We start from the raw sequence: 25,283 nt of genomic DNA, 5'->3' as shown, positions 1-25,283 counted from the left end.
TTACTTCAGATATGACCTCATTTGAAATACAGTGCCACACCAGTAGATCACTGCTTTATGATGAATAAGATAGAGTGTAAGCCATAACACCTCAAGTATCTACCCAGATGAACCGTTCAAATTAATTTAAAGGATCCCAAGTAACTGCCACAGAGTTTTGGTTGTTGTCTGCAGGAGAAAAATAGGTGCTATCTAGAGCCTAAAGGGCTTATTTGGCTGTCCCCATTGGAGAACGCTTTGAAGAACCCTTCTGAGTTCCAGGTAGAACCCTATTGGGTTCAATGTAGAACCCTGGGTTCTACCTGGAACCCAAAAGCGTTCCCCTATGGGGACAGTCGAATAACCCTTTTTTCTAATAGTGTATAGTGGTTAGAGCATTGGGCCAGTAAGCGAAAGGTTGCTAGATCAAATCCCCGAGCTGACAAAGTAAAAATCTGTCGCTCTGCCCCTGAACGAGGCAGTTAACCCACTGTTCCTAGGCCGTCATTGTAAATAAGAATTTGTTCTTAACTGACTTGCCTAGTTATATAAAGATTAAATTTGTAAAATAAAGTCTAAAAAATACACCCCTGAAAAAACCCAGAGAATTCCTAGAAATCAAAATCAACAATGAAATATTGATCCTTTGCTCTAGTAGCTGCAAGTTTTTGGGATACGCCTTAAGCAGATAACATTGTAAGATCATCAGTACTTATTTAATGGGTCTGAGAAAGGAAGGGGGAATTCTCTGCAAAGTAGCTATCTCGCTCAAAGGAATGACGCAGGCCTGTTTATGATAGAAGGCAAATTGCATCAGTGGAAATGCAGATGCCGCAAATATGCCGTGCTTGATTACCAAATTTACATGTTAATCAATGTCTGGAAGAGGTCATCATTTGCATGTCAAATCATCTGACATTTCCACAAGACGCAAACAATGTTGCCGCAGCTGTGGAGCCAACATTTGAGAATATTAATTCATGTATATTTCTTCACTGAGGAGCAAGAACATCTTGTCTTGTCACATTGGACAAAATAAACTGGATTGCTTATGACTTAAGTGGCTGTGTATGAGATGTTACAGCGTTGGAATGATTGGTTTCACCTGGATGTGCAATGAAACAATATTTTTGTTGGCAATCACAGTCAAGATGACTGTAGTTGTTATTCTGGTGGATATCCTAGTTTGCTAATTGAGATGTCCTGGTTTTAGTAATCTCTACGGGCCTGAGCTTGGAAATAATTGGGTTCAGTGTCTCATAAGGCCTTGTTCAGGTAAGGGCTTCATTTCATAACAGATCAAAATCTCGAAGACCATACCACCAGGGGGTAATCTCCATTTTCTGTAATAATATTTTCTTTTCCCCTGGCTTCCAATGGTGAAGCAGCTGGGATTCTAGGTTAAGAATATAGGGCTAATACAGCCAGCTAGACACAAGCTAATTATTTTGATTCAGCATAGCAGCCTGCTGACTTAAGAATCCTTTGAAGCTCTGAAATCCTCCATCAAAAGTGAAGGGAAGGGACAGCTCTATTATAACTAAATGTAACATGCTTTACCTCATATAAAAGATTGGAGAATTCCAATCTGGTGGCAACACATACACAGGGTGCATCCCAATTCACAACCTATTCCCTATATAGTGCACTACTATTGACCAGTGCCCAAAGATTGCCATTTGGGTCACATTCACACAGGCCGATCTCTTTATTGGCCGTGTGACAGACTGTGCAATATAAAAGGAAAGACCCTCACAGGAAGCACTTTATTGGCTTTGAAAGTGCCTTTTGTGCACTCTGCTGGTTATTCGCATTTGTAAAAATATGGTTGGTAAATAGGCCTATATGACTACCAGTAAATATGCGTATATTTTGAATGATCCATCACACTCGTGCAGCTTTCTTTAATTGAGGATGTTTTAATGAATTAAAAAAAGGGTCCTTTATTTCACACAGTCCTTTATTTTTAACTGTTGAATTAATTCAAGAAGCACCGCTGATGCACATTTTTTGTGAAATCTGTATGTAAAACCTCCTAAGATAAGAAAATTGAATACAGTCGATTCATCAAAATAAAGATATGATTGTCATGAATATTGATGCTCACTTACTATTCAAAGTAAAACATTGATAGAACGATATGTTTTACCAATTACTTGAAACACGTCATCTACTATAAATGGCTGCCGCTGGTAAAACCCCTCAGGTCATTATAGCTAACACACAGCGGGGTAGATAATCACACAATGGAGGGGGTACAGTGAATACAAATATGAGATACATATTTTATATATAGTCAGATTTGGGTTGCACAGTTGGAGAGGGCAAGAGAGTGGGCTGTCTTTGATACAGCAGCCTCCAGTTGTGTTGGTGTGTTCTTTTCTGTCGGTAGACTGGATAACTCAAATGTTTTTAGATTATGTGCTATTTCCTGCCGGGACAACAACCCAATATATATTTTTTAATGCCTGACTGACAGGCAATATCTGGAAAATACAGGTATTAGTACACCAATTTGACTGTATCAAGTGGGTTTAAACTGTGTCACTGGCAGAGGATGTGTCACATCCATGTAGACTACAGTCTGTTCGATAGGAGGATTTCAATTGAATATCAGTTTCTATTCAATTTTGACACATGCACTGACTAGAATCTAGGAATAGAAATTGAACGGACCTGTGCCATGGTAAATGATAAGAGCAGTCAGATGAAGTTCTGCAGTGACATGACAGCTCAAATTTAGTTCCTAAACTGAAGGTATTTTTTTAGCTCCAGAAATATTGGAAGATTCACCCCTAACTCGAAGAACTACTACAGGCTGGGAGAACCAAGACAAACAAAGTGTAGCTGACACACTTTCTGGGCACTTGTCATTCATACGGGAGGGAACTAAGGATTAACTTGACACGTGATACATTATTCATGGCAAATGTCTAGCAAAACAAGCCCAATGTGACAAAACAAGATAAAATAGTGGTGTTGCAGTTTTTTGTTTTTTTTTCTGTTAGTGATCGTCAAACTTTGTATGATGGGACGCATTACTTTAAATTGTAAATACCAAATCTAGGAAACAGACAAACAGATGAATACAGTCCCAGTCAAAATTTGACACACCCACTCATTCCAGGTTTTTTTTATTTTTTTTATTTACTATTTTCTACATTGTAGACTTCAAAACTATTAAATAATGAATATGGAATCATGTAATAACCAAAAAGGTGTTAAACAAATCAAAATATATTTAATATTTGAGATTCTTAAAAGTAGCCACCCTTTGCCTTGATGACAGTTTTGCACACTTGGCATTCTCTCAACCAGCTTCATGAGCTTGTCACCTGGAATGCATTTCACATGTGTGCCTTGTTAAAAGTTAGTTTGTGGAATTAATTTCCTTCTTAATGCGTTTGAGCCAATCAGTTGTGTTGTGACAAGGTAGGGGTGGTATACAGAAGATAGCCCTATTTTATAAAAGACCAAGTTCATATTATGGTAATTATGGCAAAGCTGAAATAAGCAAAGAGAAAGGACAGTCTATCATTACTTTAAGACATGAATGTCAGTCAATGCTGAAACTTTCAAGAACTTTGAACGTTTCAAGTGCAAAAACCATCAAACGCAATGACGACTGGCTCTCATGAGGATCGCCACAGGAAAGGAAGACACCGAGTTACTTCTGCTGCAGAGGATAAGTTCATTAGAGTTACCAGACTCAGATTGCATCCCAAATAAATGCTAGTCAAGTAACAGACACATCTCAACATCAACTGTTCAGAGTAGACTGTGTGAATCAGGCCTTCATGGTCGAATTGCTGGAAAGAAACCACTACTAAAGGACAACAATAATAAGAAGAGACTTGCTTGGACCAAGAAACATGAGCAATGGACATTAGACCGGTGGAAATCTGTCATTTGGTCTGAAGAGTCCAAATTGGATTTTTGGTTCCAACTGCAGTGTCTTTGTGAGACACAGAGTAGGTGAACGGATGATCTCCGTATGTGTGGTTCACGCCATGAAGCATGGAGGAGGAGGTGTGATGGTGTGGGTGCTTTGCAGGTGACTGATTTATTTTGTGTTCAAGGCACTGTTAACCAGCATGGCTACCACAGCATTCTGCAGCGATATGCCATCCCATTTGGTTTGCGCTTAGTGGAACGATCTTTTGTTTTTCAACAAACAATGACCCAACACACCTCCAGGCTGTGTAAGGCCTATTTGACCAAGAAGGAGAGTGATGGAGTGCTGCATCAGATGACTTGGCCTCAACGCAATTGAGATGGTTTGGGATGAGTTGGACCACAGAGTGAAGGAAAAGCAGCCAACAAGTGCTCAGCATATGTGGGAACTCTTTCAAGACTTTTGGAAAAACTTTCCAGGTGAACCTGGTTGAGAGAATTTAAAGTGTGCAAAGCTGTCATCAAGGCAATATATTTTGATTTGTTTTAATTATTTTTTGGTTACTACATTTGTGTTATTTCATAGTTTTGATGTCTTCAATATTTTTCTAAAATGAAAAATCCTTGAATGAGTAGGTTTGTCCAAGCTTTTGACTGGTACTATAATGTAACAGTTTTGACTTGAGGTTATTGTTTGTAGGGGTGCCAGGTAGGTTGTGCCTACCAGAGAAAATATTGATTTCTCCTTTTTGTTTGGGAGGGAATGAGTCCTGTCTGGTCCATCAAGTCTACACCAATACAAAGAACTCATGTATAAGTCAGTATGGAAATACTATTTTCATAATCCCTTAAAACAAAGGAAATAACTTCAAAACAACTGTTCTTTTGCATTAGTTGTATTACCCAAAATAAATTATCACAAACATAAGTGAGCTCTGGTTCCTCAAGAAAAGCCCCGTACCTCGGGCCCAAAAGAGTCCAGCCCGGTAAGGAGTACAGTGATCCCAAGTGACCTTGTCCTTTCATAAAGTGATGTGTAATTACGTTCTCATTAATGCAATCAGATTGCAATAAACTATTTTACCACACAACTATAAAAAGAGTCTCACATCTCTGTAGTCTTCACTACAACTGAACACAAAAATCATCACGGTATAAATCACACCAAAACAAATGGAAATACCGTATGTAAAAAGTTGTAGTCAGTCAGACAATCCAATCTGCCATCAGATCTCCAGCAGGGAAAGGCCATGAAGAAACAGCAGATACCAACGTAAATCAGTAGTCCAACAATAGACATAGGTAAATCCAATAGTGGTTGATCCTGCGTCACGTTTACAGTACACACTTTACTACAAACAAAACAAACTGGGTCTCAACGAGCTTCCAAGCTGAGGGTAGAACACTTCCCCTCTCGGGCCACTGTCACAAACCCACTTTTGCGCAGCTGATGCTGGCTATTTAATAGGGAATTAAAGGGGAAGCGCCCTATTTGAAGGAGAAGTACTGAGACGGTTCAGACAAATTCAGGGCAGTCACACGCCCCTTCCCTTGTAAAAAGCCGGCCATTGCCTTGGAAGGGACATCTTGGTCTGGGAAACCGAGAAAAGTCTCATCGTTTTCCTCTTCAAAGATATCCAGGACCTTGCGGTGCTCAATTTCCTCCAATTCCATAGCATCATCTGTGGATCTGTTGGGGTGGTATGCAAATTGGAGTGGGTCTAAGGCAGGCAGAATGGTCAGGCAGGCAGGTACAGAGTCCAGAAACAGGCAAGGGTCAAAACCAGGAGGACTAGAAAAAGGAGAATAGCAAAAGGAGAACTGGAAAAACACACTGGTTGACTTGACTAAACATACAAGACGAACTGGCACAGAAAGACAGGAAACACAGGGATAAATGCACTGGGGAAAATAAGCGACATCTGGAGGGGGTGGAGACAATCACAGGAACAGGTGAAACAGATCAGGGCATGACACCCTAGTGTTCATCATTAATACTGTGTCTCAGAAGTTTCTGTCCATGACTGATGCAAACCGAAAAAGCATTAAAGACAGAGTTAAGGAGTACTTGCGGTCACTGAGAAAGTCTGGACATGACCTGTTCCCCCTTATGTAAGGAATTAGGCACTTTACCATGTTTACTACAGTATGTACTGTAGGCTATGTTACTTGTCAAAATGCACAGTAGCCTAATAAACAAATGCGTATTTCTTCATCAGCATCTTTATGCTTTCGTTAATAAAACAATGACAAAATTACTCTTTCAAAATGCAGATGTTTATTTTGTTATGGATCCATACCGATTAACTATGGGAATAAATATCACTGAATGACAGAAATATTGGAACAAAGTAGGCTAATGAAGGTAAACAAATTGTTGGTTACCGGAAAATACTCTTTCAAAATGAATGGAAGAGACAGCATTCAGAGGTCAAGACAGCGCTACTCTGAAATGAGCACGAGGACTGGTCTTGATAAATCAACAAGATTATTATTTTCACTGAATCTCCGTTTGGGTATTGTTTAGATTGCAATTAGGGTGTGGAAATGTTATGCACTTAGTACTGTAGCCTACTCTCCCGACTGTCATGTTGTATATTGCCATATTTTCCTGACGGAAACCCTAAGGGTTTCATTTTTCGTTTTCTTGGAATAGAAACAGTATAATATTAATCAAATGAATTAAGCTACACTTCTTAAAATAAATCCCATACACTATGTTCTTACAAAAAAAGTTTAGATTCTCTAGTGCCCTCTGGTGGTCAAACTAGCACTAATGGTAACAATGGCTGACAATTAAATAACGTGCCATAGAATTCTGCGGTAGCCCGCAAGGTGTGCTGCAGTATGACACAACTTTTACAGGAAGAACCACTGTATATGGTCCTTGCAATTTAGGAGTGAGCTTGGCTGAGAAGAATTGTTCAGCTTTTGAGTATGGATGAGAGCGAAGCCACACCTGATCACTAACCTGGAACTGCATGTCTTGACTCTTGTTATCATAATTTCTCTTCTGCTTGAGATGTGCCTTGATCATGTTCTTTGAGATAAGAGCTCTCAAGTTGTGAATATGGCCTACCTAGTCATACCATGCAGAGTCTGGAGTAACTTGCTTGGGCTGTAGCACCATATCCAAGGATTCTCAGAGGCGACGACTCAGGTTCAGCTCTGCATGGGTGACTTCAGTGGACTCTTGCACAGCAGAATTCAGGGCAAATCGAAAACCCGTGAAGGTATTTGTCCCAGTGTTTGTGCTGGGTCCCAACATAGGAAGCAACCATTGTCTTAAAGGTTTGATTAACCCTCTCGGTGAGGTTCGTCCGTGGGTGATAGGCCGTGGTCAACATCTGTCTCAGGTTCCATCTTTGGCAGGTCTCAAAGAGATCAGAGACAAATTGGGAACCTCGGTTCAGCGAGTCAGGATCTCTTTCGTGAGGATGTTAGAGACGGTCCTCGCTGTAGCCTGACGAAGGGCAAAGAGCTCCACCCACTTGGAATATTAATCAACAAAAACAAGCATGTACACATTATGATTGGAGATTCTAGGAAATGGACCCATCAAATCCACACCCAACATTTCCCAAGGTCGGGTAACCACAGTTTTCTGCAACTTGCCAGCAGTCTTTTTTCCTTCTTGTTTGTACATTTGACAAACCTGACATTTTCAGATGTGTGACTTCACATCCATGCTCAGATGTGGCCAGTATAGTAATGCTTGCAACCGCTTGTAGGTTTTGAACCTTCCCTAATGACTAGCTAATGGGTCTTCATGGAAATGTTGCAGCAGTTGAAGGCATAGAGGTTCAGGTATGTACATTTGGTAGTGTGTTCAGTGAGGTCGCTGTACAACTCGGTAGACTTTGTCTTCAATGATGGTCAGCTTTGTGGTAGGATTGACCATCTTTTCTCCATCTTCCAGGATCATCCTGTTGGGCCTTCCATATGGCCTCATGAGAGATGGGAAAGTCAGTTTTGGGTGAGTCTTGACTGCTAGACAGGACAGTAGCACATGTACAGTGGTTCATCCTTAAAAGTTGAAGTGTACTGCAGTGCAGCTTGCATGGTGCTGCAGAGTTTTATGGCATGTTATTTAAGTGTGAACCACTGGTACAATTAATGCTAGTTAGTGTTAGTTTGACCACCAGAGGGCATATTTGAGAAGCATTTAATAACCTTCAATAGTGGCTGTACTAGAGAATTTAAAACATTTTTTGTAAGAACACATGCTGTCAATACTCCTCAAGGAAATGTTGGAGGACATTTATTTGAGTGGGAATGTACTAATCTTTGAAGTTGATTGCTTGTTGAACTATACAGCAGTGGATGGCAGGTAGAGAGGCCGGCCAGCAACTGGAGAGTTGTTGGTTAGAATCGCAGATTGTTGTCAGGAAAAATCTGGTGGGAGTGGGTAGAAAATCAGATGATTGCTGGTATTAGTGTCCTGGCCTCGTCACCATCTCCTGCCATTGTGCCTTTGAGCAAGGCACTTAATACCTAAACTGCTCCAGGGGCGCTGCACTGTGGTTAATCCTGTTCTCCAACCTCTCCGTGGGTATGTGTGTAGGTGTGCATCTCGGGGGGAGGTGGGACTCAGTGAAGAGTCACCAAATCATTAGACATTCCTCTGGCTTGTTGACTAAAGTGATGGTGTGACATTTGACACGCATTTAGTTCACAAAATTCCAACAAAATCTAAACGGTGCTTCAGCATTTTAGGGAGTGACACGGGCTTACGCATCACATGCCATTCTGTTCCCAGTGACTCCCTAAATAATGTGATTATTTGTATATTTGTACTGACTTTTTATTTATATTTGTGCTGACTGTTTCCTTTTTGTTCTCTGCAAGGGTTCCACAAAGACAAGGATTAGGCCTTGCACTGCACTCTTCTCAAATAGTGTTCAAGGTACAAAGGCAATCAATAGATCAGCCATGAGGTGAATTGCATTTTTCTGGTACTGAACCCACATTTCTTTGGGCTCCTCTCAAAAAGAACATACATCTATCTATCTCACTGTCTTCTTGAAAATAGAAATATAGGGAGAGAAAACAAAACGTGTCCTTTGACAGGACATATTGGAGATGTCAAAACACGAGGACACCTCTCTTTGGTTTGGCAGATACCTTGCCTGTCACTTGCTGGTGAGAGGAAAAGCATCATAGATGGGGCACATTGTTCTTGGTAAATAGCTTGTCAGTCCGCCATTACACTTCATCAAAAAAATGTGGAACAGGGATGGGCAACTCCATTCCTCAGGGGCCTGATTTGTGGTGTCACACTTTTGTTCCATCTAACACACCTCCAACTAATCAACATATTTTCATTTGAGAATGCAATTAGTTTAATCAGCTGAGTTTGCTAGAGATGGGGAACAAGTGTCCCTGATGTGGAACATACAGTGCCTAACAATATCATTCAATATCACTATATTTCCATGTCTCATTCAAATGAAGTTGTAGGAAATGGATGACATTTTCACTACCTGAAGTGGCTTGAGAGGAATTATACATATTGTTAGTGGAAAAGCACTCAATTGAGCAATGGTTATTGCTACCTCACTCTGGTGCCAGGTCCAGAGTGACATTGAGGAGGGACATAGAAAGGGCTATTGTCACAGCTTTTGTCAAAATTGGGTTTTCGTAGCAGGTTAAGGAGAACTTATACAGTAAGTTAGGATAATTAATGTAGTAGGTTAGGATAATTAGGTAAAGGGTTAGGGTTTGTTAAAATGTTTGTTTTTTAAAACATCCACTTTGGACATCAATTTCACAATAGCTGTATCCCATCTACACATGACCATAGAAAGGGGAGACATTTTAAGGCTAGCTTGCAGAAGTCCCTTCTTGTATAGTAGCTCCCTGCTCAACTCGCTCCCCTTCACACTTTGACTGTTTTTAGGTCAAGGTGCTATTCCTGGTGCTTCTGCTTTTTGAAGAATAAAAAATATTTCAAAGACTAGTTTCCGGATCTTTGCAGAATTTCAGTGCTTTGCACTGTCAGGGGTGAGCTTTTGAGTGAAGAGCAGGTGTAAAGTAAAAGCTGAAATGTGTGTTCTGGTAAGAGACTCCTGAAAGTGGCTGTGGCTGTTTCTCTTTGGATCTGCACTAGCAACGCTCAAGGTCATAGTTTTCAGATCACATCTGTGGTTTGCAACCATGTTTTGCTCTCTCTTTCCCACATTCTAAAACCCCATGTTTATGATCTGTAGAAATGGTTTCATCTGAATGTACTCCAACCAACCATAGTAATGTTTAGTGTACTTTGTTCTTTGTTCTTACTTTACGTTCACCCCCAACTTGAGTAGGCCTTGTTCTAGCTGAACTTATCCGAGTGTATTGATGGTGAGCAGGCTACGGTGGCCCTTAGATGCACCCATGGCCCAAACAGCAAACTAAGGCCTATTTAATACACTATCTTCCTTTGAGGTGGAATAACTCCTGTGACACGGTCACATTTTGATTGAGGTTATGGTTGAATAGCTCTGGCTCTTTGTTCAGTCCACTGTACCACCAGTGAATGCTTTTAAGGGTAAACTGTAATGTCAGGAAAGGCTATCTTTTTCTGAGTGCTCCTCCACTTTTCGGAGACTGCCTTATAGGTTATAAGAGACACTGATGTAGCTGTCACAATGCTAACTTGATATCAAGATTCAGAGAACTCCGTTGCTCACACCTGTCATATTTACAGTATTTTATATTTCAATATTTTGTATTTGATCTTTTATCCAAATTCTTGGTAACAAAGTTACAATAATAATGTATGTTATTGTTAATTGTCCAAAAAATTAAAATAAAATGTTACAAAAATAAAATGGTCAAACAAAGCAAATAGCAAACAAGTGTCGTTTTCTGTGTTTTGCAGTGCCCCCCACAATCATCAACTTGTCGAAGGACCTCGTGGTCAATGAAGGCTCGAACGTCACTCTGATGTGCCAAGCCAGTGGCAAACCAGAACCCTCGCTCACCTGGAAACTTCTCTCTCCCTCAGGTAAGACAAAACCTACAAGCCTCTCACCTCAATTACTTGTTTATATACATTCCCGCTCTTTGTCTCTTGCTCTTTCTTTCTCACACTCTCTCGCTCATTCCCCAGCCCCCTCCCCCCTCTCTAGCACTCACTCCCCCCCTCTCACCCCCCCCCCTCTCTCTCACACACACACACACACACACACACACACACACACACACACACACCCTCTCTCTCAACTGTCTCCAGTCTGTCACCTTGACATTAGGTAACCCCAATGACACTTGGTGAACTGCATCCTTTTCCTTTATGAGTATCTCATTATCTGTCTACTACCTGTTCCCTAATCACCATTACCCACTAATGATATGTATAGAAATAATGTTTTGGAGGCAAGTGAGTGAATGATGGAATACATTTCAGAATAATTTGCATATTGTGAGCGTTGTTGCAAAGAGAAACATGTCACGGTTGACATCGAGGAGATTTAAAGCACTGGGCTCAAACATACCACTATCTTGTCCAGAGGACGGAAGACCACAAAATAGTCTGCCTATCTAAGAGTCTATGCTTCACTTAATCAGGCGAGGGGAAGCTTGCATTTGTAATGAGCTACATTTCACGTAGATGTTATTGCGCAACAGTTTCCTCCCCTCTCTCTCTCAATCTCTCCTTTTTTTGTCGCTACAAGGATCGCAGAATTTAAATGTTAATACGACAAGGATGTGACTGGCCCTGTCTTTTAGGAGATAAGTGGCGAGTTGCTTTGATAGGGCTCCATTTTCCACGCACTCCAGGATTCTTCTCGACTGGGGGGGAGCCATAATTGGGCCCAGTGACTGAAAAAGAAAAAATGTCACTTGTTGTGCCAGTACCCCTTGAAAACATTGAAGACGCATGCACATTTACTCAATTATCGCCTCCTTCGGTGTCTATACTTTATAGACTGGCTAAAGTGCACAAACAAGCAGTTAGTCTTTGAGCTACAGTGCCTTGCGAAAGTATTCGGCCCCCTTGAACTTTGCGACCTTTTGCCACATTTCAGGCTTCAAACATAAAGATATAAAACTGTATTTTTTTTGTGAAGAATCAACAACAAGTGGGACACAATCATGAAGTGGAACAACATTTATTGGATATTTCAAACTTTCTTAACAAATCAAAAACTGAAAAATTGGGCGTGCAAAATTATTCAGCCCCTTTACTTTCAGTGCAGAAAACTCTCTCCAGAAGTTCAGCGAGGATCTCTGAATGATCCAATGTTGACCTAAATGACTAATGATGATAAATACAATCCACCTGTGTGTAATCAAGTCTCCGTATAAATGCACCTGCACTGTGAGAGTCTCAGAGGTCCGTTAAAAGCGCAGAGAGCATCATGAAGAACAAGGAACACACCAGGCAGGTCCGAGATACTGTTGTGAAGAAGTTTAAAGCCCGATTTGGATACAAAAATATTTCCCAAGCTTTAAACATCCCAAGGAGCACTGTGCAAGCGATAATATTGAAATGGAAGGAGTATCAGACCACTGCAAATCTACCAAGACCTGGCCGTCCCTCTAAACTTTCAGCTCATACAAGGAGAAGACTGATCAGAGATGCAGCCAAGAGGCCCATGGATGAACTGCAGAGATCTACAGCTGAGGTGGGAGACTGTCCATCGGACAACAATCAGTCGTATATTGCACAAATCTGGCCTTTATGGAAGAGTGGCAAGAAGAAAGCCGTTTCTTAAAGATATCCATAAAAAGTGTTGTTTAAAGTTTGCCACAAGCCACCTGGGAGACACACCAAACATGTGGAAGAAGGTGCTCTGGTCAGATGAAACCAAAATTGAACTTTTTGGCAACAATGCAAAACGTTATGTTTGGCGTAAAAGCAACACAGCTGAACACACCATCCCCACTGTCAAACATGGTGGTGGCAGCATCATGGTTTGGGCCTGCTTTTCTTCAGCAGGGACAGGGAAGATGGTTAAAATTGATGGGAAGATGGATGGAGCCAAATACAGGACCATTCTGGAAGAAAACCTGATGGAGTCTGCAAAAGACCTGAGACTGGGACGGAGGTTTGTCTTCCAACAAGACAATGATCCAAAACATAAAGCAAAATCTACAATGGAATGGTTCAAAAATAAACATATCCAGGTGTTAGAATGGCCAAGTCAAAGTCCAGACCTGAATCCAATCGAGAATCTGTGGAAAGAACTGAAAACTGCTGTTCACAAATGCTCTCCATCCAACCTCACTGAGCTCAAGCTGTTTTGCAAGGAGGAATGGGAAAAAATGTCAGTCTCTCGATGTGCAAAACTGATAGAGACATACCCCAAGCGACTTACAGCTGTAATCGCAGCAAAAGGTGGCGCTACAAAGTATTAACTTAAGGGGGCTGAATAATTTTGCACGCCCAATTTTTCAGTTTTTGATTTGTTAAAAAAGTTTGAAATATCCAATAAATGTCATTCCACTTCATGATTATGTCCCACTTGTTGTTGATTCTTCACAAAAAAATACAGTTTTATATCTTTATGTTTGAAGCCTGAAATGTGGCAAAAGGTCGCAAAGTTCAAGGGGGCCGAATACTTTCGCAAGGCACTGTATATCACTCGGCATCAAAAATTTTGATGTGCATGCAGCCAGTTGGAGAGACAGGTGGGGATGTACATACAGTGCCTTCATCCAAAGTGTAATGAATAACTTCACCATGCTCAAAGGGATATTCAATGTCTGCTTTTTTATTTTGACACGTTTACCAATAGGTGCCCTTCTTTGCGAAGCATTAGAAAACATCCCTGATCTTTATAGTTGAATCTGTGTCTGAAATTCACTGCTCAACTGAGGGACCTTACAGCCAATTGTATGTGTGGGGTACAAAGATGAGGTACTCATTAAAAAATCATGTTAAACACTATTATTGCACACAGAGTGAATTCATGCAAGTTATTATGTGATTTGTTAAGCAAATGTTTACTCCTGAACTTATTTAGGCTTGCCATAACAAAGGGGCTGAATACGTATTGACTAAAGACATTTCAGCTTTTCATTTTTTATTAATTTGTAAAAATGTCTTAAAACATAATTATGGGGTGTTGTGTGTAGGACAGTGACACAACATCTCAATTTGATCAATTTTAAATGCAGGCTGTAACATAACAAAACATGGAAAAAGTCAAGGGGTGTGAACAATTTCTGAAGGCACTGTATATGAACTGAGAACTTTCTGATGTGTCACAGTATATGCCATCATTGTAACGTCTACTTTCAACTCACACTCTCAGACACGTAGATCCCCTGAACGCAGCTCACTCTCCAGATCCCAATCACCTGAATTCTGATCACCTGTTCACACACCTGTATGTCATTATCATACACTATTTAGTTCAGTTCTTTGCACCACATCATTGTGAGGTATTGTTTGCCTTGTGACGCACTTAAATTCAGAGCGCTGCTTTCCCACTGTAATTTAACCCTCCCGTCTATGATAGTTTTTTCCTGCCTCACTAATGACGCCTTTTGTCTATTTCCTGCATGTACTTTAGTTTATCGGATTTCCTGTTATAAACCTATTTCCTGATCTCCTGGATGACGTTACTAGCCTTTTCCCTGCCTGTACTGTTGCCTTTTTGGACAGATTAGCGATTACCTCTTTCCACTTTTTATAATTTCCGTCCAGGTTTGGAGCAGTTAATCAGGTTTTATGATTGAAAATAACAATGACATTGCCAGACCCTTAATTGATTCCCACAAATTATTTGACGTCAGACGATGTCTTTTGGACATCTTTTTTTTCTGTCTTTTTTTGGTTGGTCCTGACCCGCCTTGAAATCTTAACCAATCATTGTAATCCGCAGATATCCGGACGGCCTATATTTGGCCCAAACATAGACGTTCAGATTTGGTCCGGACTGGCCTTGATTTAGCTCAAGCATAGACATCTATAATTGGTTAAGATTTAGTCCTTTCCGGACCGGACTAAATCTGAACCAATCGTAGACATCTATGTTTCACAAGTTTGGACAGCACGGTACAGTGCAGAGTACAGTACATTACAGTACACAGTAAAGTAAAATGTAGAGTACAGCACATTACAGTACAATACAGTAGAGTAGTGACAGACTCAATTTAATGCATTCAGGTGGTAACAGTGAATACTTTATAGCTCATTACGGCTGTTATCCCAGAGGCAGGTTTTATGTTTTGTATCTACATGAGTTCTCCCCCAATTTCCCCCCTGGGTGTAGGCCTTTTCTACTGTATGCTGTATATGAGGTCATTCTAATGCTTGTGAACCATACTGTAACTGCACTAGATTGTTACTGCATTATATCTGCTTTTGGCATGCACTGATGGGAGACATTATGTTCATGCCACACATTATAATCATCATTATTCAAAAACTGTCAATCAACATTATGGCGTTCATCTTGTAGAATTGACTATCTAGCTATACATGTAGTATGTTGCCTAGGTAACAGCACGAGGACACTCTTAGTTATTTTTTTAGAATCAGAACCATAGCATGTTAAAGTACCTTCCGATGCTTTCCCTTTTAATAGCATGTATTACTTCCATATCTCCCAGAGTCTAGTGATTACTAGTCCTCACAAGCCCTATTTGTGTGTAAGTGGTCCTGTGTGGTCCCATGTGGTTCAGTTGGTAGATAATGGTGCTTGCAATGCCAGGGTTGTGGGTTTGATTCTCACCAGTACAAAAAAATGACAAATGTATTCCCCCACTACTGTAAGTCGCCCTGCTGAAATGTAAAAGTGCACACATTCCAATACAGAATCCTTTGGAAATAATGACATCTGTTGTGTTTCTCTCCCACAAGTCTACATTTCATACCCGACATTGTGTGCTCTTAAGATACAGGATACTGAACGTTATGAGTGTTACACCTTTAACAAAATCTGAATCTAAATAGAATATAAAAGAGGGCACAGACTTGTTCCTGAGTGCACGAGATAGTGACTGCATTATCTTTTTATTGAACCTTTACACCAATATTACACATGGCTGGATTTTCTTTGTTTTCTTTTACCCGTCAAAGACAAATAGTGACACTGATGATGAACACAACAAGAGAATGATGGTAAATTAAAGTGCAGTTAAGAAAGCTTTGGGCGTCTCAGCATTTTTGACATTGGCTAAGAGCAATCAGAGACTTTATTATACAGTATACCTTTATAATTTCATAGGGTGCAGCTATTACTGCCTTTGCCCACTTCTCATACTAAATGTCATGGGTCATGGCCAAATGTTTTTTTTAACAAATAAGCACAGACTACTTGCACTGTCTGTCATGGTTCCACCTGTCACTAGAGACATTAATGACACCCAGGTGTGTCCTATTTACTCATGATTTCCCTGTTAAAAGAGGTGTGTTTTCTGTTGTCCTTTGCAGAAACTTGAATTGTTTACCGTGTTCGTGGGTTTTCGAGAGTGTTGGTTGTTTTTCAAATGTACTGTGATCCTGCAGCTACCATTTCTCAGTAAAGTATTATGTTTATTCTTAACCACTGATTCCTCGTCTGGATTCTTCTCTGCACCTTGGTCCAACCTCACCACGTCACAGCAAGCTTCTGCCTCAACATGGACTCATGCGCGATGGCTGATGCCTCTACTGTGGCGCTCTCGGCCATCTTCGTTCTACATGCCCAGAGTTGACAGGAAATGCTGGGGCTCGCCAGGACAATGGGAGACCCATTTACACCCCAGCTACCCGATCACCATCTGACACTACCCGCAACCATCCATTGGGATAACCGTCAGCACCACATTCAAGCCTTTGTGGACTCCGGGGCTCTGACTTCGCCAGAGAATTACAAATCCCCTGCATGAAATGTCCCATTCCTCTACAGATTCAAGCCCTCGATGGACGCCCCATCGGCTCCGGCCAGGTGGATTATCAGTTCAAGCCCATTCTACTGCAGGTTGGAGTGAACCACCCTGAGACTCTTAGTTTTCTTTTGATCACTGCTACCGAGAACCCCCTTATCCTAGGGTACCCCTGGCTAGTGCTACATAACACACTATTCTCCTGGTCCACAGAACACCTACTAGATTGGGGTAAGAACTGCTAGACTAAATGCCTAAGACCCCCATCAAGAGCCTCGCCCTGTGGCCCGGCATGTATTGAAAACCAATACTTTTCCGCTCTTCCTCCCGAGTACTACACCTCCGGGGAGGCCTTCAGTAAGAGGCAATCCACCACCATCCCTCCTCATCGTCCATACGACTGCGCCATAGAATTTCGACCCAGCTCCACCCATCCCCGGGGCTGTCTGTACTCCCGCTCGACCCCTGAAGCAGTAGTCATGGACAATTACATCCGGGAGTCGCTGGAGGAAGGTTTCATTCGCTCCTCCACATCCCTAGCTGGTGCAGGCTTCTTATTTGTGGGAAAGAAGGATGGATGTCTGCGTCCCTGCATCGATTAGAGGGCTGATTAAGAATTGTTACCCCCTACCCCTGATGTCCACCGCCTTGGAGTTGGCCCATGGGGCCCAATTCTTCACCAAACTGGACCACCGCAACGCTTACAATCTGGTGAGAAACAGGGAGGGAGATGAATGGAAGACTGCCTTTAACACCCTGACTGGCCACTATGAATACTTAGTCATGCCCTTCGGATTATCAAACTCACCGGCAGTCTTCCAAGCATTGGTCAATGACACGATTAGGAATATGTTTAATCGGTTTGTCTTTGTTTACCTCAACGACATCCTGATCTTCTCCAAGACCAATCCGGAACACATCCTGCACATCCGCCAAGTCCTGAGATGCCTCCTGCAGAGTCAACTTTACATCAAGATAGAGAAGTGTGAGTTCCATGTATCCCAAGTTTCTTTCCTCTACCGCCAGCATTCAAATTTACCCTGTCAAGGTGTGTTGGTCACCGACTGGCCGCGTCCCGCCTCACTCAAACAAGTCCAGCGGTTCCTCGGGTTTGCACATTTTTTCAACTTTGGTGCAGCGCCTCTCACGCACCTAACCAGCAAGTCCCAGAACCGTTTTTGCTGGACCCCCGAGGCTGAGAGGGCATTCGGGAAGCTCAAGGGACGTTTCACCTCTGAACCCATCCTCGTCCATCCTGATCCTACCCGTCCCTTCGTGGTAGAGGTGGACGCCTCGGACACCGGAGCAGGGGCGGTCCTTTCACAGCAGAGCGAGGGGGACAAAAAACTGCAGAAATGTGCCTTTTTCTCCAAGCAGTTCTCGCCAGTTCTCGAACGCAATAACGATGTAGACAACCGGGAGCTCTTGGCAGTTAAGTGGGCCCTTTAGGGGTGGAGACACTGGTTGGAGGGGGTACCTCGACCTGTTGTGATCTGGACGGACCATAAGAACTTGGTTTCCATTCAAGAAGCCAAGAGGTTGAACACTCACCAGGCTAGGTGGGCTCTGTTCTTTAACAGGTTCAACTTCACACTAGCCTATCGCCTGGGATACAAGAATCAGAAAGCAGACACCCTGTTCCACCAACACGATGTCTCTAATGAGGAGAGGGACTCTGAGCCCATCATCCCCAGGTCCCACATTGTGGACCCCATGATATGGAGTTTTGAGACCACGGTTCGACAAGGCCAGACCCGAGAACCTGAACCTGATGGGGGTCCCACTAACAGACTTTATGTTCCGTGATCAGCCCATTCCCGAGTACTACAATGGGGACACGCATCCAGGGGTTAATCGGACACTGGAGTTCCTGAAGTGGAAATTCTGGTGGCCCAACATGATTGAGGATGTGAGATCCTTCATTGCGGCCTGCTCCACCTGTGCCTAAAGCAAGTCCTCACAACAGCGACCGGCCGCCTTGGTCCGTAGACTTTATCACAGGGTTCCCCAATCCCAAGGGCTTACCACTATTGGTTTTCCAACGCAGCCCATTTCATCGCCTTACCCAAGTTGCCCTCACGAAGGAGACCGCTGATCTCATGATTATCCATGTCTTTCGAATACACAGACTTCCCCGGGACATTGTCTCAGATCGTGGGCCCCAGTTCGTCGCACGGTATTGGAAAACATTCTGCTCCCTGTTGGGGGCATCGCAAGTCTCTCCTCGGGGTTCCACCCACAGTCAAATGGGAAAACAGAGCGGGCCAACCAAGAGCTGGAGAAGTTCCTTCGCTGTTTCATCTCCACCCAAGCCAGCAACTGGAGAAAGTTCCTCGTTTGGGCAGAGTATGCTCACAACACACTGCCGAACTGGTCCACTGAACTGTCATCGTTCGAGTGTCAGTCTCAAGCTTATAAGTCCCTTCTCTTCTTCTCTGCACCTGGTTCCAACCTCTCCATTTCACCATGTCAAAATGAGCTGTCAAATGCACAATTTATGTTAGGCCTGTCATGACTGTCCTGATCAGGTCAGGTTACAGGAGACCACAACCCTACAGATTATCTCTCAACCCCAACAGTGGAGGAGAGATCTAGGGGTCTGAAGATGTTTTTTTATGACCCCTCACACCCATGGTAAATCTTAGGCCACTGACAACATTCCTGTGTCCTCTCACTATGGAGAACCAACCTCTGAACATTAAACATGCAATAATGGGACTTTGGAACAATGGTTTCCGTCAGCCACAATGGTGGTCATGATGATAGATGGAATATGAAAATGTATGTAATTTTTGTTTTGTTATTAAAGGTTAATAGATTACGTTATTACAAAATCATTGTAACTGTAATAGTTTTCCTAGGATATGATTGGTGTTTATACATTGTACGTTGTGTGAAAAATGTCCAAATCAAAGACAATGATTTGGTAAAGATGAAATGTGAAGTTAGTTGTCTAAAATTGGATTTTAGTAAAATCTAGACCTTGCCTCTTATCTTGGTACGCCCAGAAAATTGCCCAAAAGGCGGCTACGCCCACTTCTGACCCGAGGGTATAAGACATTGAGTGAAGAATTAACATAACAGACTACGTGACCCAAGCTGCAGCCGAGGTCTAAAAAGTCAACAAACTCAAAACTCAACCCAGGGTTGAAGACAAATAAATATTTTTCTAACCATGCTACTGATGAGTAGCTGTGTCTAAGCGGGTGAATTCAAGCCAGACCACCAAACCTCCACTCTCCATCGAATCGGGGTATCTACACTGTTTCATTCCTACACTGTGAGCTCTGAGCTACAGAGCTGTCTGCCCTCAGAAGAGCCCTCCCAGAGCAAGGGTGAGGAATCAGACCAAAAGAACACTGACATCGTGAGGACAACCCGAGAGTTGCACCGGAGAAGTGCGTCATTGAGAAGCCTAAACGACCCACGCGGAGCTTCCCATCTGAGACCTCCCACACGTAATTACATCATTATATTCTGACCCATGAGAGCGGCAGTTTGGGGCAAGGCTAGGGTTAAAATTAGCATAGCTGACAAATGCACCCAAATGTATATTTCTCTCGTGTACTTTCTCTTTTTCCCTCTCTTTTTCCCTCTCTTTTAAATCCCCATTTTGGGTGACACGCGCCATAGTGTGTTGGCCCGTTATACTAAGTTATAATCAACAGCCTAGACTGTGTGTTGTGTATCTTTTATCATCATTTTAGCTTTCTAGTAAATAAATACTCAACTAAGATTGGCGTGGTACGAACTCATTGGTGGGACCCGGGTCCCTGCAGATTCCCAGATTATGCGACGTTCAGAATGAGACTGTAGGGGAAACTGATTAATTAGCGACTGTTGTAACATCGATATTCTGATATTCTTTGAGTTAATTTGGGAAATAGAAATTTAATAAAACTAATCTTCCCATGGTGCCCCAGGTTAATGAGTTGATAATTGCTTGATTAATTTAATCACGCAATTAGAAACCTTCAATCATTCGATGAGGAACAGTCATCACATTAACTAATACAACGTCACGACAAGCCTAAAACTAACACTAAAGTGGAACTGACAGCGTTTTAACTACTTTGCGATATGAAACATATCAGTCAAAAATATCAAATTCTCAGTTTATGCTTCAAAACAAACTTTATTAGAGGTTTTAAAAATAGGTTCTAATTGACTCAAAATTCCATGACATGCAGTAAGGCATTGTTAGCAGAATAGAAACATTGTCTCGAAGAGTTGATCAGGCTGTTGATTGTGGAATGTTGTCCCACTCCTCTTCAATGACGAGCTAAACTACTTCTATGCTCGCTTCGAGGCAAATAACAATGAAACATGCATAAGAGCATGTTGGGATCACGCTTTCTGCAGCCGATGTAAGACCTTCAAACAGGTGAACATTCACAAGGCCGCAGGGCCAGATGGATTATCAGGATATGTACTGCGAGCATGTGCTGACCAATTGGCAAGTGTCTTCACTGACATTTTCAACATCTCCCTGTCCGAGTCTGTAATACCAACATGTTTTAAGCAGACCACCATAGTGCCTGTGCCCATGAACACTAAGGTAACAAGCCTACATGTCTACCAACCTGTAGCACTCAAGTCTGTAGCCATGAAGTGCTTTGAAAGGCTAGTCATGGCTCACATAAACTCTAGACCCACTCCAATTTGCATACCGCCCCAACAGATCCACAGATAATGCAATCTCTATTGCAGTCCACAATGCCCTTTCCCACCTGTACAAAAGGAACACCTATGTGAGAATGCTATTCACTGACTACAGCTCAGCGTTCAACACCATAGTGCCCTCAAAGCACATCAATAAGCTAAGGATCCTGGGACTAAACACCTCCCTCTGCAACTGGACGCGGGACTTCCTGACGTGTCACCTCCAGGTGGTAAGGGTAGGTAACAACACATCCACAACGCTGATCCTCAACACAGGGGCCCCTCAGGGGTGCGTGCTCAGTCCTTCTTCTTTATTCCCTGCTCACTCATGACTGCATGGCCAGGCACGACTCCAACACCATCATTAAGTTTGCCGATAACACAACAGTGGTAGGCCTGATCACGGAAAACGACGAGACCGACTATAGGGAGGAGGTCAGAGACCTTCTTCTCCAAAAAAAAATGTTTTAACTGCATTGTTGGTTAGGGGCTCGTAAGTAAGTATTTCACTGTTGTATTCGGCACATTTGATTTGATTTTATATTGTTAGATATTGGCGGGAACTGGAAAATCTATTGTACGAGTCAATCCAGACCATCCCAAACATGCTTAATGGGTGACATGTTTGGTGAGTATGCAGGCCATGGAAGAACTGGGACATTTTCAGCTTCCAGGAATTGTGGCTAGATCCTTGCAACATTTGCCCAATGAAGTCGGTTACAATGCTCTGCAGTCAGGTCAAGACTGCAGTCCCTGAGACAGTTTCTGACAGTTTGTGCAGAAGTTATTCGGCTGTGCAAATCCACAGCGGCAACACCTCCTCCATTTGCATTTATATTTTTCCTATATATTTTATAACCATGTATAGATACTACGGCATCATCAAAGGAATGATCTAAGTGTGTTTCAGAAATGGCCAGAATATGCATGTTTTCAAGTGTTAGTAAGTTGTACATTTCATGAACCTTGTTTCTCAGGCTACATATGTTAGTATGGGCTGTTTCTTGTCCTTTTCTGGGTTGCTTGTTTGTTTTTAGTGCTATTCTGAGAGGCTGATCCAAGTTAAACATGTCCATGACAATTACGTTTGAGTCAATGGTCTGGCAGATGGTTTCACTGCAAACATTGGAATTCAATTCTATGAATTTAATTATTACAGACAATATAAGCCCGGATGTGGAGGTCCTGGGCTGGTATGGTTACATGTGGTCTGCGGTTGTATGTACTGCCAAGTTCTCTTAAACAACTTTGGAGGTGGCTTATGGTAGATAAATTAACATTCAGTTCTCTGGGAACAGCTCTACTGGACATTCCTGCAGTACGCATGCAATTTGCAGGCCACCTCAAAACTTAAGACATTTGTGGCATTTTGTTGTGCCTTAACTGCACATTTTAGAGTGACCTTTTATTGTCCTCAGCACAAGGTGCACCTGTGCAATTCCCATGCTGTTTAATCATTTTACTGATATGCCACACCTGTCAGGTGGATGGATTATCTTGGCAAAGAAGAAATGCTCACTAACAGGGATGTAAACAAATTTGCTCACACAATTTGAGAGATTTTTTTTTTTGCACTTATGTAAGATTTCTGGAATCTTTGATTTCAGCTCTTGACACATGAGACAAACACTTTACATCTTGTGTTTATATTTCTGTTCAGTGTAATTCACCAATACATTTCTTGGGAGTCCAAAAAATATTGTTATCAGGTTGTAAATCACAGCTGGCCTGGTACATTGTTTTCTACCACCAGCCATTAAGGATGCACTGTTTCAGTTTCAATAACTCAATATTTTGAACAAAAAACGGACGACTGTAACTAAGGCTGGGAATGTCAATACAATCAAACTAGCAATCACAATTCAAAACGAGGCTAATATGCTAGTGCACGTCTGAAACACAAGGCCCGCGGGCGAGTATAAATGAGTCAAGAGTTGAGTTCTCTACTTTATGAACTTACAGCCTGATGCGCTCACATTAGTGAATACAACTTCAATTGCGCTGATTTCATGTGTCCCATTTACAGCACGCAATGGAGGGAAAGTGTACAGACACATGCCACAGTCCTAGCTCGGCTACAAACATTTTGCAGTCTGGCTTCAGTTTTTAAGCTTGGCAATGAATACCCAATAAACAAAACTTGCAACAACAAAAAAACATGCAAAGGAGAAACGTGTAGGCCTATTACAGCAACAATTAAGTCGTATCCTAGGATGGCTACTCATCTACAATATATTTTGAGTGCACCATACAGCAATACTGCATTCAACGGCACTGGTCATCCATGCAGTGCAAAACAAAATGAAAAATGTTTTAAGTTTAAATGTTACAACAAACCTATAGCTACATTTTTGTTATTTTGAGTTACTAAATCTTTTTTGATTAGGGTCGCAGCATATTATCCACATCTGCAAGCATGGCAGCAAAGACTGGGAAAATATGATTTATCTCCTTTTGTTTTAATATGTTAAAATGCTCTATACAGTATTCTAAGTACATAAGTGGACATTATATTTTTTCTAATAAAACAATGGCCATTTTTGGGGGGGTTGTAAAAACAAAGAGGCTATGTCTGGCATGCAAAATGTGTGTTTTTTTCAATATGGCCCATGTGCTAATTGAGTTTGATACACCTGGGCTAGCGTATCTACTTATCTAGTTAGCTATTTATTTAGCAAGCTAAAAACACAGAGCCTAATGGTATCTAGCTAGCTGCTGGGAGGACGTCATGTCATTGCATGAGTGGGTCAGTGACTGACTTTTTCCCTTAATATTGTTTTTCAGTGGCTACAGCTAGAGAGGCAGGTGTATTTTGGTTAGCAGGCAAGTTCCCATTCAGTTGTCAAAACATGGGTTGGGACAAGCATGCATTGGCAGACAAGATGCAGAGGGACGATCAGGCTACTATTCCCCATTGTTTAAGTGCAATTTTGATAGCCAACTAGCTTAACAAGTTTGAGAGGGTTTAGCTAATGTTTCCTCATTAGATTTTAGGTTATCTCGCTCTGACTAGAATTAGTTGTTGATCTTGGGGATGTGCATAGGTAAATGAGGGAGAGAGACCCTACCTTTTCATGGTTGTTTGATCAATGGGACTGTGATGTTCCCAAATGTAAGAGGACATCCATGGTATTTACATATTTGCAGAAATCCATTCATTTGTATTTTGTGACTTTTTGCCAAAGCATTCTAATGATCTGAAGTCGCGCATACCATAAATACCTTGTTGAGTATTGTGAAGTTCACTTATATAACCCAAGGTAGTGTATGTATGTACATGCTTTTGTAGTCTGGTCCCATACTGTGTGTTCTGTAGTCAACTCTTCCGTTGTTGTCAAGCCTTATGTATGACGTGTGTTTTAAGATATAAGAGATGGCAACAGCACATACATGTGACTGAGTTCATTATTATGCACTTATGAACCTGTCTTTTCATTTGAAGATATATTATTTGAAATATATAAAAGATACTGCCATTGGGATCCAATGAATAGAAAGAGTGTGCAGAGGCTCATTGTCAAATGACCAAACAGACAGAGCAATCCAGTCATCTTGAATATGAAATTACTGCTGACTTGTTAAGTAGGTTAACGAAGTACAGAAATATCCACCCACCCACCCGCACAAAACAATACCAGACAAAAACAGGATGCACTTACTACAAGATAATTAAACCAAATCACATGACGCCAATTTACGCTAATCAATTTCCATTCCAAATGGATACTTGCCGTATTAAAAGTTTACGGGGGGTGATCATGACGTGAATTTATTTTTCAAATGGTGAAATAAGTAAGCCGATTTGAATAGGTCCACAGCTGGATGTTAAAAACTGTCTTATATTTCTATGTGGGTAGTTTGGCGTTCCAGCTGGGAAGTTAAGAAGATAACATTCTCCCTAATTAGGAAAAGCTGCTTATTCTGTTATTCCCTTGAACAGTCCC

The 25,283-nt window shown here is 41.8% G+C and overlaps 1 protein-coding gene across 6 annotated transcripts in view; it reads left to right on the top strand.

Annotated features, from left to right (window-relative positions):
- LOC139423219 (opioid-binding protein/cell adhesion molecule-like) overlaps positions 1 to 25,283 on the top strand; it is a 547,364-nt gene that overhangs the window by 481,917 nt on the left and 40,164 nt on the right. For all 6 annotated transcript variants that reach the window (XM_071174981.1, XM_071174985.1, XM_071174984.1 and 3 more), the window contains one exon: positions 10,736 to 10,861. In XM_071174981.1, the coding sequence (XP_071031082.1) occupies positions 10,736 to 10,861 (126 nt within the window). The remainder of the gene's footprint in view (positions 1 to 10,735; positions 10,862 to 25,283) is intronic.

Source organism: Oncorhynchus clarkii, chromosome 12 (assembly GCF_045791955.1).
Source record: "Oncorhynchus clarkii lewisi isolate Uvic-CL-2024 chromosome 12, UVic_Ocla_1.0, whole genome shotgun sequence".
In the NCBI taxonomy this organism is placed as follows: domain Eukaryota; kingdom Metazoa; phylum Chordata; class Actinopteri; order Salmoniformes; family Salmonidae; genus Oncorhynchus; species Oncorhynchus clarkii.
Note: the sequence above shows the minus strand (reverse complement) of the source record. Positions and strands in the feature narration are given on the sequence as shown.